Genomic DNA, 13,814 nt, shown 5'->3' with positions numbered 1-13,814 from the left:
ACAGAATCCAATCAAACACAAATCATTTTTCACATAAAAATTCCTATATTTGATAAACACACTTACACACTCTCACACCCAATTAAACTACCAATTAATGGCACTAAATTTTTCACTCTACCTAAGTATATATTATATGATAAAAGATTTGACTATATGATAAGTTTTAAAGAAAAATGCACAAAGATACACGGCACATACATCTGCGACCCAAGAACAGCGGAAAACAATATGGATAACAAGGAATGCGTAAAACAAATTATACAGGAAATGAACCCTGTATGCGAAGCCCAAAACATGGACACAGACGAATCACTGGTGGAACCGGAGCAACAATGGATCTTTATCATCAGCAAAAACCAAACAAGAGTTGAACTAAGTTGCGGAGAACCATTCCTTATTGCAGGAACCACGATCATAAACCACATAAATTGTTCAATAGTTTTGTAAGGAACTAGGTACGATGACACCGAATTGTTTTACAAGGAAAAGATCAAATTATCATTGCCAACAACAAAGAGCATTTCACATGGCATTACACCTTCAAAAAAGTAAGGCCAAGAATCTTCAAGTCAAGGATTCTACGGTCGATCTTCGATTCCTGATCATCTTTATACTATTAGTTAACAACACAGAGCACATACATTCATGTCAACAATACACTAACACTAGTTACTTCATATAAACAATGCTGACGCGCCCCAACTGAGTTCAGCGCTCCGTGCGACGAACGGTCAGCAACAGCAAGCGGACACCCCTTATCCGGGGTACCGAGCTGTGTTGCATAAATGCTGAGTCGGCTTGCCGACCATGGGTTTATGGCGTGATGCATTGGAGCCAGAGTAGATCCACACTTTGCATATTCTTTTGTATTCAGTCTTAAGCCAGAGCTTTAATAAAGAGCAGCTATTCACTCCGGCACGCAGCCGTAAAATACCATTTTCTTATTTGAACATTCTCGCTGAGCCAAAAGGCCAGCGATCGACGAAGAGGGCTAAGTCACGCCCTCCAACCTAAACTTCGTAAGAAGCTATTAATCCCTGGTGGCAGCATCGTACCGAATACCACAGGAAGGAATATCCACACCGTCTGGAGACCACAGGACGCATCCCGACGTAGAAACACATTAATTTATACGCCCTACTAGTGAAAAAGAACGTTACCTACCTGCCCAACCCTGTATCCCCGGTCAACTAGGTTTCGTCCATACCTTCGTTATGGTCGTCACTTCATTCTAAGGGGGGAGAAGTTACCACATCAACAGTCTCGACGTCTCCAAGCCAGAACTGTGCCGAATGCGAAGACTGCGTTAGTTTTTTGTTTGTGACGAAAAAGAGCATGGTTGGCGGCATTTCTGGGCGTCGCTACCGAATTTGCTGTGGTAACAACACATGCTTGAGGTTTGACCTGCGTCTTGGGTTGTGGCGCTGCTGCTGCGCCTTGTTGATGCGGACCGATGGTTCTTGCGAGAACTGTTTTTGAGTAAGGCGTTTATCTGTTGCTCGATGCGTTCTAAACGGTCGTCAACATCAGTGTTGTGGGGTGCCAAAATTTATGCAGATTTTCGAGTGAATGTACATATATATTGAATCACGTCTTGGTCACCAATTTAATATGTATCGTACACAGAGATAACTTGTAGTATTTATTCAGTTTACTTTAGTATAATTATTATACCCGTTACTCGTAGAGTAAAAGGGTATACTAGATTCGCTGAAAAGTATGTAACAGGCAGAAGGAAGCGTTTCCGACCATATAAAGTATACATATATATTCTTGATCAGGATCAATAGCCGAGTCGATCTGGCCATGTCCGTCTGTCCGTCTGTCTGTCCGTATGAACGTCGAGATCTAAGGAACTACAAAAGCTAGAAAGTTGAGACTAAGCATACAGACTCCAGAGACATAGACGCAGCGCAAGTTTGTCGATTCATGTTGCCACGCCCACTCTAACGCCCACAAACCGCCCAAAACTGCCACGCCTACACTTTGGAAAAATGTTTTGATATTTTTTCATTTTTGTATTGGCCTTGTAAATTTCTATCGATTTGCAAAAAACTTTTTGCCACGCCCACTCTAACGCCCACAAGCCGCCCAAAGCTGCCATGCCCACACTTTTGAAAAATGTTTTCATATTTTTTCATTTTTGTATTAGTCTTGTAAATTTCTATCAATTTGCCCAAAAAAAATGTTGCCACGCCCACTCCAACGCCCACAAACCGCCAAAAACTGTCAGAGTTGAAGACTCTCCTTCGCACTTCCACTAGCTGAGTAACGGGTATCAGATAGTCGGGGAACTCAACTATAGCGTTCTCTCTTGTTTTTATACCCGTTACTCGTAGAGTAAAAGGGTATACTAGATTCGTTGAAAAGTATGTAACAGGCAGAAGGAAGCGTTTCCGACCATATAAAGTATATATATTCTTGATCAGGATCAGTAGCCGAGTCGATCTGGCCATGTCCGTCTGTCCGTCAGTCTGTCCGTCCGTCTGTCCGTCCGTATGAACGTCGAGATCTCAGGAACTACAAAAGCTAGAAAGTTGAGATTAAACATACAGACTCCAGAGACATAGAAGCAGCGCAAGTTTGTCGATTCAGGTTGCCACGCCCACTCTAACGCCCACAAACCACCAAAAACTGTCAGTGTTGAAAACTCTCCTTTGCACTTCCACTAGCTAAGTAACGGGTATCAGATAGTCGGGGAACTCGACTATAGCGTTCTCTCTTGTTATTATTATAAATCGTGTACGAGGCAAAAGCTAAAAAGTCGCGAAGGATGCCGTGGTCGTCGAGAATGGTGATGATAGATTCGCCTAGAGAAGGCCTCTCTCGATCTCGTTACTCGTGTAAGCTATCAAGTTCGGTTACACTATATTAAGCTGCTGAGAGTTGCCACATACTTTATATGGTCTGAAACGCTTCCTTCAGCCTTATTATGTTATAGAGATGATGCGCCCCAGGTGAAGAGCCCCCTGGTCTTGGATATACCAGTTGGACTACGATATATTCTGTGCAATTCAATAAATTTTAAGTACTTGCCATCACGAAGAAAGAGCATAAGGGAAAGAACTCTTATATGTACGAGTATGAACGCTAAGCTGTGATCATTGGGTTGAGCGGTTCATTTGAATTTTTGCCCACGAAAGTGAATTTCGAAGAACATGACACCTCTTTAACCAACCACACAATCAATGTCAAACGCATTTAGAAGTTCAGCCAGGTCATGCAAAGAAATTATACCACACAGATTAAACTACAAGTCTACGACAGAATCTTTAAGTTCGAGGTCAAAAAAGTCCAATTGCATCGTGCCGCCTGTTAAATATTTTACAACGAATCTAGTAAATGGGTAATTTACTCTAAGAGTTTGGGTTATAATTAGTTTATTAACATTTTCAAATTTATTTATTTATTGCAGAAACTTTTGAATTGACACTTTAACTCCTGGAACTAATTAAAAAAATCTTATTAGTTTTATAGTCATGTATAGTTTCTTTATTTTAAATTAATCGTATAAAATGTAGAATTCATACTTATAGGGGGATAAGAGACAACAGAAACCAGTTTACTTACTATGTAAACTTATTCTACCAATATTTTTTGATTTTTTAAATCTATTATATTTTTTATAGATTGCATTATTGAGTGGTTTTCTTAGCCCTGTGGAAATTTAATTAAATTAATTAATATAGCTTTATGCATTGTTTATGAGTTAATTTTTTTCCATTTGCTTCACCAATTTCATACACGAATACTTGTTATGTTATATATATGTCTTGGCTAGAATCCTAATTGTACCTAAACACAGGTAATTAATTGCGTTCCTTTGAGAACTTTGGACATCCGGAATTTTGTTGATAATTCCAGGATTATTTTTAAAATATAAATGTTCCTGTAATTTCGGGTTTGCTTTTATTTGAACAATAATAACTGCTGCACTATTTATTTACAATTTAGTAGGCAATGTTAATTCCCAATGGTTTTGGTATATTGTACGGCTACTTTACACTTAAATGCTAATAAGGAAGGCACTTGATATTAAAGTATAGCCTCAAAACAAACAGCAGGACTAAATGAAACATATTTACAAATATTTTAATGATATAGTTTGAATGAAAACTATACAGGAGTTCACTTTGGTATTCGTGTAAGGTCCTAACATATTTTACAGAAATAACTACCCTCGTAATATAATTCTATATTCAGGTTTCCGAAATGCGCAGGGCCTACGACTGACCTTACCACCTTTATGTGGTAAATTATTCCACTGCGCAGTTTCTGCCGCAACATCGGAAATTATTTATGCTTTTGCGCAAATTTCATTAAAAGGGGTCGGGTTTTTAATTAGGACATTGAACCGGTGCATCCTTAAAATTTGTTTCGGATAAGCTTGTGCACTTTTCTTTTCGTACAAGACATTAATTAACTTTCATCACACATATATTCTCTGGTGACTACACGTTTTTGAATTAATGTATTCTCAAATTTTTTGGTATTAATGTCTGATAAAAATGCGGAATATGGTTTTTTCACCCACACAAGTGTAATACAAAGTTGTCATTGTATGAGGTTACCGGCCCCTCTCGGCTGTCAGAAGGAAACATTAATTCAACAAAGATTTTTCCGTTTTTAGTACCATATAATTTTTTTATTAGATACACTAAGCTGCCAATATTTCTTCTGTGTTATTCACAACAGGACGCTTCATAAGATCCATTTGACTAAGAGTCTGCATTTGGCTGGGATTGTAAAACACCTGTTGCGTTTTTGATAGAATTGGCCTTGTTGCTTAGACCGAAACTCTGCAATCTAGCGCATCTTGGGAATGCCGACGTCAATGGCTAAGACGTGTCGATGCCATTTTTAAAGCTTGCTCGATCCTCTCCTGTCTTTTGAGCACTGGAAATCGAGGTCGCCACACCTAAAGCTGTGCTGTACACAAACGGGTCACAGTCCGGTGTGCTGTGTCATCCGTAATAGAACTGCGAGCCAACAGCTACTCCGGTGGATAGTGTCCGCGGTGCTGTGCCATCATATGAAAGCTGTGGCTGCAAAATAGGTGGCTTAACACGTCGCAGTGTTGATGTGCTTGCAACACATATATCCCCATGGTCCTGTGGAGATACAGTCATGGCCCCCGACGAGGTTATCGGTCCCGCTTGTGGGGGGTGCTCTGGCGTGCTCCCGGTCAGCAAGTTTAACGAGCTGGGCGTGTTATTGGAACGCTGAATTACACCCATGCTCTCGGCATTTATGATGTACCCGCCTCTGAATGCTGAACCAGTTTTGTACTGGGTGATAGGTATTATAGTGCCTTAGAGGGAGAACAAAATTGGAATAACTAAAACATGCGCCGTCGGGGTTACATACCTGAGGCACTGGTACTGGGTGCAGAAGCTCCAATCACAATAGCCGACGTTAGGATCCCCGACATCGGACCGTGGCCGCCTAAGCTCGCCATACTTGTAGTCACAAAAGGTCCCGGTGTTATGCCAATAAGGTCGGGGGATTGACGAGTCGAAACCATTGCCGGTTTTTCCATTTGTCCGGCGACATACCCTGGACTACACTCTGAGACCAGCTGGTTGGAGGAGAGTTCGGAGTACAGACTGCTGGTTGGTGCGTAAGTCAAGTAATTCTGTACGGTTGAATATATAACAGTGAATTTATTTAGTGGACTTAGGTATTTACCTCTTTCTTGGACAAGCTGGGTAAAGGGAGTGTAGTTTTTAAATCAATTTCAGCGTCTATTTCGGAAATTGTGTCATGAAAGCCGCTTGGAGTGGTTGTTTCTTCAACTGCCCCTCTACTCCCTTTTGCTAAGGAGCTGGAGTGCGTTTCCGTGATCAAACGACGTTTTTGAAGCACTATCCTAGTCCCGAAAATTACTATGGAAATTAGCACTCCAAATGACCCCAGGACAAGAAGATAAAAATAAAGAAGTTCTTGATCCTCTATTGGAAAACAACATTTTAATTCGTATTAGTAATTTTTCAATTGAGCTCGACGACTGAATTTTACTAAATCGATTTCTTACCCTCTAGACTAAAGTCGGCACTCTGCGTCATGACATGATTCACGCCACTCCCACCGCCTTCAACAACCATAGAAATGTTTGTCATGTTCTGATTGTTCGAAGAATTAATGCTGAATCTAAACCCTAGCGATCTGGTACCGTTTCGGCGTACTGTCGATGTTATATTGCTGTGCAGCTTTGGTATTGCCTCGGACTCCTTATAGATCAGCTCATCGTCGTACAGGTCATTCAGATCACCTTCAAAATCCTCAGATTCGTCAGCCTCCACTTCCGACGCCTTGTTTTCTTTAAGAACTTGCTTTGGCACTGTAGAATAATATTTATTGGCCGCCGTTTTAATAGACATGTGCATTAATCTTTCGACTTTCGCTTGTAACTTACCGCACGTATAAACAACTTTCAAGTACATTCGAGAATTTGGTTGGCAAGGGCTTCCAAAAGTATTTGCGTCGGCTGCCAGGTTGCATCTGCGTCTACCATGGCAAATTTGCATTACAGTCTCCGTGGCATATGAAGCGAGACAAGCTATTGAAAGAAAAACAAGAGAGAACGCTATAGTCGAGTTCCCCGACTATCTGATACCCGTTACTTAGCTAGTGGAAGGGAGAAGGAGAGTCTTAAACACAGTTTTTGGCGGTTTGTAGGCGTTATAGTGGGCGTGGCAGAAAGTTTTTTGGCAAATCGATAGAAATTTTCAAGACCAATACGAAAATGAAAAAATATCAAAACATTTTTCAAAAGTGTGGGCGTAGCAGCTTTGGGCGGTTTGTGGGCGTTAGAGTCGGCGTGGCAAAATGTTTTTTGGTAAATCGATAGAAAATTACAAGACTAATACAAAAATGAAAAAATATCAAATCGTTTTTTAAAAGTGTGGGCGTGACAGTTTTTGGCGGTTTGTGGGCGTTAGAGTGGGCGTGGCAACATGAATCGACAAACTTGAGCTGCGTCTATGTCTCTGGAGTCTGTATGCTTAATCTGAACTTTCTAGCTTTTGTAGTTCCTGAGATCACAGCGTTCATACGGACGGACAGACAGACGGACATGGTCATATCGACTCGGCTATTGGTCCTGATCAAGAATATATATACTTTATATGGTCGGAGACGCTTCCTTCTGCCTGTTACATACTTTTCAACGAATCTAGTATACCCTTTTACTCTACGAGTAACGGGTATAACAAGGAAGAACGCTATAGTCGAGTTCCACGACTATCTGATACCCGTTACTCAGTTAGCTTTTGTAGTTCCTGAGATCTCGACGTTCATGCGGACGGACAGACGGACATGGCCAAGATCAAGAATATATATACAGTAGAATCCGGTTATAGCGACTTTCAAGAGACCGACGATTTTACGACGTTATACCCTGAAGACGCACTAACAGAAAGGTGGAAAACAAAAAAATTTACGCATTAAGTTATTTTGGAAAAAAGCTGAAAAAACTAGAAATATAACGGGACATCTCATGGAATATAGGCAGGAGGTCTGCACACGCACGCTTTAAACATTTTTGTGACGTCGGTCACAGATAGATAAATACATCGTTTGATGCTTAAATTTGTTGGCATTATTTTGCTGCTTGGCATTATTTTTGTTTGGCACGTCACAATATCCGGTTTATTTATGAAAAATCTCGTCGGTATAAGAGGTTTGTCGCTTAAAGCGGAGACGTACTAACCGGAGGTCCCTACATATAACTTTGTATGGGGACCAACCAAGCCATCGAGTTTCCGTCGCGATAACCGTACTGACGCTATAAGCGGAGTCGTTATAACCGGATTCTACTGTACTTTATATGGTTGGAACCGCTGCCTTCTGCCTGTTACATACTCAACGAATTTAGTATACCCTTTTTTAAAGAGATAGAACGCTATAACCCTGTTCCCCGACTATCAAATACCCGTTACTCAGCTAGTGAAACGGATGCGCAAACAAGGGAAATTTTCACATATTTCTGGCACATTGATATAAATAGGAAAAAAAAGTAATGGTAAAAAAAATGTTAAATGTTTCAAAAGTGTGGGCGGGACTGATTTGGGTGGTTTGTGTGCGTTAGAGTGGGCGTGGCAAAAATATGTTTGACAAATCGATAGAATACAGAACTGAAAAAATATCGAAACATTTGAAATAATAATAAAACATTGAAATAAGTTCGCTTAACCGTTGAAAGTGCAGAAGATATAAACATCAACATTGACGAAAATGCAACCAGTCAAGGAAAACGCGAAGTTTACGACCTGATCAAGAACTATACCCCTACGCAGACGTAAACAACCAATGTCGAGATGCGTACGACTTTGATTAAGAACCATACCCCTACGAAGACGAAAACAACCAATGCCGAGTTGCGTATCGTTTTAAAAGACGACACTCGTGTGCATTCGCGTCCGCGTAGAATGGCATTTTCCGAGAAATGCATAATTGACGATCCAATCGAACAATGGCTGACAGACGGAATCATCGAGCAGTCCGAGTCTGAGTACAGCAGTCCGGTCGTATTTGTAAAGAAACGCGATAATACAACACGACTTTGCATCGATTACAGAAGGAGTAATAAGGTAATAATAAGAGATCATTTTCCTCTTCCCCTGATTAAAGATCAACTGGACCGTCTGCAAAATGCTCAAATATTCAGCACGCTTGATCTCAAAAACGGATTTAATAAAGAAAGAAGCAAGTTCACGTCGTTTGTAACTCACAATGGCCAGTACCAGTTCCGGAAAGTTTTTTTGGTCTTACAAATTCTCCAGGTATATTTCAAAGGCACGTAAACACCTTTTTTCCGCGATTTGACGCATTCTGGTATTGCGATTCCATATGTCGACGACATAGAGTATGGCATAGGGATGAGAGAGAATCAGAAGATCAGTATCTTAGACGAGAAGACGAAGTCTGTTACGAAGTTCCCTAATCCGACAAACCATAAGCAACTGCTAAGCTTCCTGGGCCTGGTTGGATATTTTCGAAAGTTTATATTGAACTTTTCGATCATCGCCAAGCCTTTGACAGATCTAATGAAACACGACGCCAAGTTTTGATTTACTGTTGGAGAGATTGCCGCTTTTAACATGCTTAAGACTTTGATTAACCAAAAGCCAGTCCTCAAGATTTTTCATCCGCAGCACGAAACGGAACTACACACAGATGCATCGATTGATGGTTTCGGAGCAGTTCTACTTAGAAGTCACCTTAGGATAACCAGATTCATCCTGTTTACTATTTGAGTAAAAATACGACGGACGCGGAAAGAAAGTTTTCTAGCTTTGAGTTGGAGATTCTGGCAGTAGTTGAAGCTTTTCGTAAGTTTAGAGTCTACCTTTTGGGTATACACTTTAAGCTGATAAGCGATTGCAACGCCTTTACGAAAACGATGGAAAAGAGAGGTCTGCTCCAGAGTCGCACGTTGGATTCTCGAACTTCATGTTTGACTTTGACGTCGAGCTGATGCTTTAAGCCGTAATCTGATGAAAGCTTGCATATTAAATTGAAATATGTTCAATCGCAGGACGAGGAATTAAAAGCCATTATTAACATTCTTGCTGAGAAAACTACTCACAAGAATTTCTTTTTAAAAGCAGGTTTTCTTTACAAACAGGTCAACGACGATGAGTTAATAGTTGTGCCATTAACCCTCCAACGCGAAATAATTCGACAAGCCAATGAAAAATGACATTTTTCCGTAAAGAAAACCAAAGAAATCGCCGCAAAGGAGTACCACATTCCAAAACTCGAGGACAAGATCATACGGCAGATTAGATGTTGAATTCCGTGTATTGTATCCAACAGAAAGCTTGGCAAAAAAGAAGGAGAGGTGCACCCATTACCGAAGGAAGATCAGCCACTTCAAAAGTTTCACATCGATTTATTGGGACATCTTGAATCGACTCATAAGGCGTACAGGCACATTCTAGCTGTCATTGACGGATTCACGAAATTCTGTTGGCTGTATCCTACGAAATCTACTTCATCCAAGGACGTTATCGCAAGACTTGAGGCAAAAAGCAACATTTTTGGAAACCCTTTCAAATAATCTCCGATCGAGACACAGGATTCACATCGGACGAGTTTAAGCAGTATTGCGAGAACGAGAACATTTAACTTCATGCAGTAACGACTGGACTTCCCAGAGCAAACGGGCAAGTAGAACGCCTAAATGCCACGACTGTGCCTGTTTTGTCTTTCCATAGAGGACCCTAGCAAGTGATACAAGTTCGTCAGCCAGGTTCAGCAGACACTCGGTTCTACGTACTGCAGGAGTACACATACAACTCCATTTGAGCCTCTTGTAGGCGTCAAGATGTGCACTAAATTGGACGTCCAGCTTAACGAAATGATCCAGCAAGAGTTTATACAAATGTTCTAGGATCATCGTGACGAGATACGCCAGACTGCCAAGAAACAGATCCTTATTATGCAGAACGAAAATAGGTATACCTATAATCTGAGATGTAAACCAGCATTGACATACAAAGTAGGCGATCTTGTAGCTATCAAACGCACTCAACTTGGTGGTGGAATTAAGCCATAGCCGAAGTATTTGGGTCCGTATAAGTTACCAAAGTCAAGCTAAGAGATACCTACGATGTTTTAAAAGAGTCAGTATCTTCTGAAGGGCCGAGATATACTACCTCTTGTGCAGAATATATGAAGCCATGGATTCAAAGATCCTCCGAGGACGTCGATGATGCATTCGGTACGAATGCTTAGAAAGATTGCCGAGTTGTGGGAATGGGTCTGGCATCACTGTTCATCCGAATACACCATAGATGAGTTGTGACGAGGAAAGCAGATTGACGAGGAGGTAAAAAGCGAGAAGTAGAAATCGAGAGACAACGCTGAGAAAACGCAAAAAACTACAACGAAAAAACGAGGAATATTATATATCAAACGGGGTTAAATTCGGTTCAAATTTTCATTATATTCTAAAGTATCTTATTCAAGCTAAAAATAATAGGAACTATTAAACACGAAGAATCCTGTATAATGGTATGGGCCCGTTTCTCGTACTATGTAGTTGGGGCAATACCATAATATACCATGGATAAAAAATATCATGGATCAACATGTGTTTGTGGATATTTTGGTGACGATGATGCTACCCCAAGTACACCAGCAGGAAAGCCAAGGATTTGTTCCAAAAAAAATCTGTTCCTGTTTTGGATTGGCCTGCACAGTCCCTAGGCCGTAATCCCATCAAAAATTCTTGGTCAGATATGAGAAAAGCAGTTGTAGCTTCAAAGCCAACTAACAACGAATAAGTTTGGGTATAATTAAGGAGTCCTGGAGCAAAATATCCTTAAAACGGTGCCAGGACCTGGTTGATTCCATGCCAAAACGTTGCGGTAATAAGGGATACCCAACCAAATATTAAATTAGTGGGAAGGGATTAGTTTTAGCACGCAAACTTTTGTTATTAGTGAATTTTTTACTATCAAGTTTAAAATTGAAAATTTAAGCATTTTATTTTTCGCCTAATTTTGTCGTTTTTAACAAAGATCCTCATTTAAGATAAGAATCAATAAAACAATTGTAGTTATTTAGCCTTATTAGCCCTAAATTGTAGGTAGGAGACTTATTCAAAGTTTTACAAGTGCTGCTATTTTTTTTTTCGCAGCTGTAGCTCCCGCAAATCCAACACAGTCGAGATACCACTTTTAAAAATTGTTTTAGTATGTGTTTCTTAAAGTTCTATCGACATTCGAAAAACATTCAGAATACGCCCACTGTATCACCACCCACCACACTCTTTATATAAATATTTGTGTTAGCCATCACGTGGAAGCATATATATTTAAACATTAAATTTTAGGTCTTATTGGAACGGACAAAAACGGAAGCAAGCTTTCTCAAGTAATTAAAAATTTAATTTAATATTGAAATCGAATATTTTATATTCACTATTGGCCCAATATGATAACAAAACTAACAGAAGGGTTCAAAAGAAAGCAAAAATTGTGAATAAGAGTGATTTTGTTCAAAGAGTACCCACTTTGGGTGTAAGCCACGAACACGACAAAATGTTATCTGTAAACTCTTAAAACCAATAAAGTATTGTAAGCTATCATGGTGCTTTTTTTAAAAACTGTCTAAATCAGATTTTAAATCTGAAATTAGAAAAGTTTTTTGTAATAATTTAACATAATCTGTAGATAATTGCCAGTCAGATAATTGATGATTAATTTTAAGAGATCATCCGAGAAACAACCGGAAGTGAATCAGAAAGTTGAGTAATTTATTTTTTTCAGGATAAGAAATGTAACTTACTTTCTTCGCGAACTCCTTGCGGCTGGGGACACTGAATGCTCTCGTACTCGGTTCTTCCAAAGCTAGCGCTATATACGGCAATACGGGAGTATGGATTGCACTCTAGTTGTGCTACATCGTTGTGGCAAGCCACCTTACTCCTGAATTCATCTAGAATACATAAAAAAATAAAAAAACAAAATTTGTTTATAAATGTATGATTTAAAAAAACAAGAAAAAATTCTATAGTCGAGTTCCCCGACGATCAGATATTGGGTACTCAGCTAGTGCAAGAACATATGAGAACTTTGAACATTTTCTGAAATATAAATACATAATAAAATAATGAAAAAAAAAATCTTTTATAAGTCAGGGCGTAACATTTTTGGGTGGTTTGTGGGCGACTTAGAGTGGGCGTGGCAAAAAGATGTAGGATAAAAATGTTATTACAGGACGTAAAAAAATTAATACACAAACACATTTTTATACCCGTTACGCGTAGAGTAAAAGGGTATAGTGGATTCGTTGAAAAGTATGTAAAAGGCAGAAGGAAACGTTTCCGACCATATAAAGTATATATATTCTTGATCAGAATCAATAGCCGAGTCGATTTCTATCGATTTGCAAAAAAACTTTTTGCCACGCCCACTCTAACGTCCACAAGCCGCCAAAAACTGTCAGTGTTGAAGACTCTCCATCGCACTTTTTCTAGCTGAGTAACGGGTATCGGATAGTCGAGGAACTCGACTATAGCGTTCTTTCTTGTTTTTTGCATAATTTTGCAATACAATAAAAGTCACGCGACGTACTGATTTTTTTATAAGAAAGCAGCTATAAGGCAAGTTTTTACGTACTCAAAATTTGACTACGTGAAATTCTTGAATTGAATCTCGCGCCACATTTTGTCACTAGTGCCAACTTTGAACGCACGATAATCAGTTGTTGGACATGTGCTCGATAAAATTTAATGAGAAATCAGATAATTATATAATACTGAGTGATAATGAGAGTCACCGAGAGTGATAAATCTGTTTGAGGTGAAATCACAGTCTACATCGTAACGGGTGAGTTACCTTTCAAGTTATTCACGTAACATAAATTTTCATAAATATATAGATCACCTCACGGGAAATCGCCAAATGTGTTGTGTGGAATTTCCAACCTCATTTGCTAAATTTAGTATTTTTTATGCGTGATTATAATTGTGCGCGATTATAATTTCGATTATTTTCGAAAACAGTTGTGACTGATTCTTCCTTTCTTAAAAATTTATTGAGAATTAACTGGCACGATTCAAAAAATGTGTTTCTAAAATTGTTACTATTTGCACTTTAAAGCTACAATATGGACAAAAATAAATGGTATCAGGATTTATTTGCAAAATTCAAAGCGGCATATCCTGAAAAAAAAGCTCTCGATGTGCAGAATCAAACGAAAGATTTAACATCAAAAAAAAAAAAAAAAAAAAAAAAAAAAAAAAGCTCTGATGAGCAAGAAATAAATAACCACAACTAAAAAATTATTTGGAACGTCCA

General features: G+C 39.3%; 1 protein-coding gene across 6 annotated transcripts in view; it reads right to left on the bottom strand.

Annotated features, from left to right (window-relative positions):
- Nucleotides 1-3,497: 3,497 nt before the first annotated feature.
- LOC120451377 overlaps nt 3,498-13,814 on the bottom strand; it is a 50,966-nt gene continuing 40,649 nt past the window's right edge. For all 6 annotated transcript variants that reach the window (XM_039635027.2, XM_039635028.2, XM_039635030.2 and 3 more), the window contains 6 exons: nt 12,301-12,450; nt 6,419-6,562; nt 6,038-6,343; nt 5,692-5,954; nt 5,371-5,638; nt 3,498-5,314 (listed from right to left, as the gene is read on the bottom strand). In XM_039635027.2, coding sequence (XP_039490961.1) covers nt 4,968-5,314; nt 5,371-5,638; nt 5,692-5,954; nt 6,038-6,343; nt 6,419-6,562; nt 12,301-12,450 — 1,478 coding nt within the window. In that variant the 3' untranslated portion in view covers nt 3,498-4,967. The remainder of the gene's footprint in view (nt 5,315-5,370; nt 5,639-5,691; nt 5,955-6,037; nt 6,344-6,418; nt 6,563-12,300; nt 12,451-13,814) is intronic.

Source organism: Drosophila santomea, chromosome 3R (assembly GCF_016746245.2).
Source record: "Drosophila santomea strain STO CAGO 1482 chromosome 3R, Prin_Dsan_1.1, whole genome shotgun sequence".
In the NCBI taxonomy this organism is placed as follows: domain Eukaryota; kingdom Metazoa; phylum Arthropoda; class Insecta; order Diptera; family Drosophilidae; genus Drosophila; species Drosophila santomea.
This window is presented reverse-complemented; position numbering and strand designations above follow the sequence as displayed.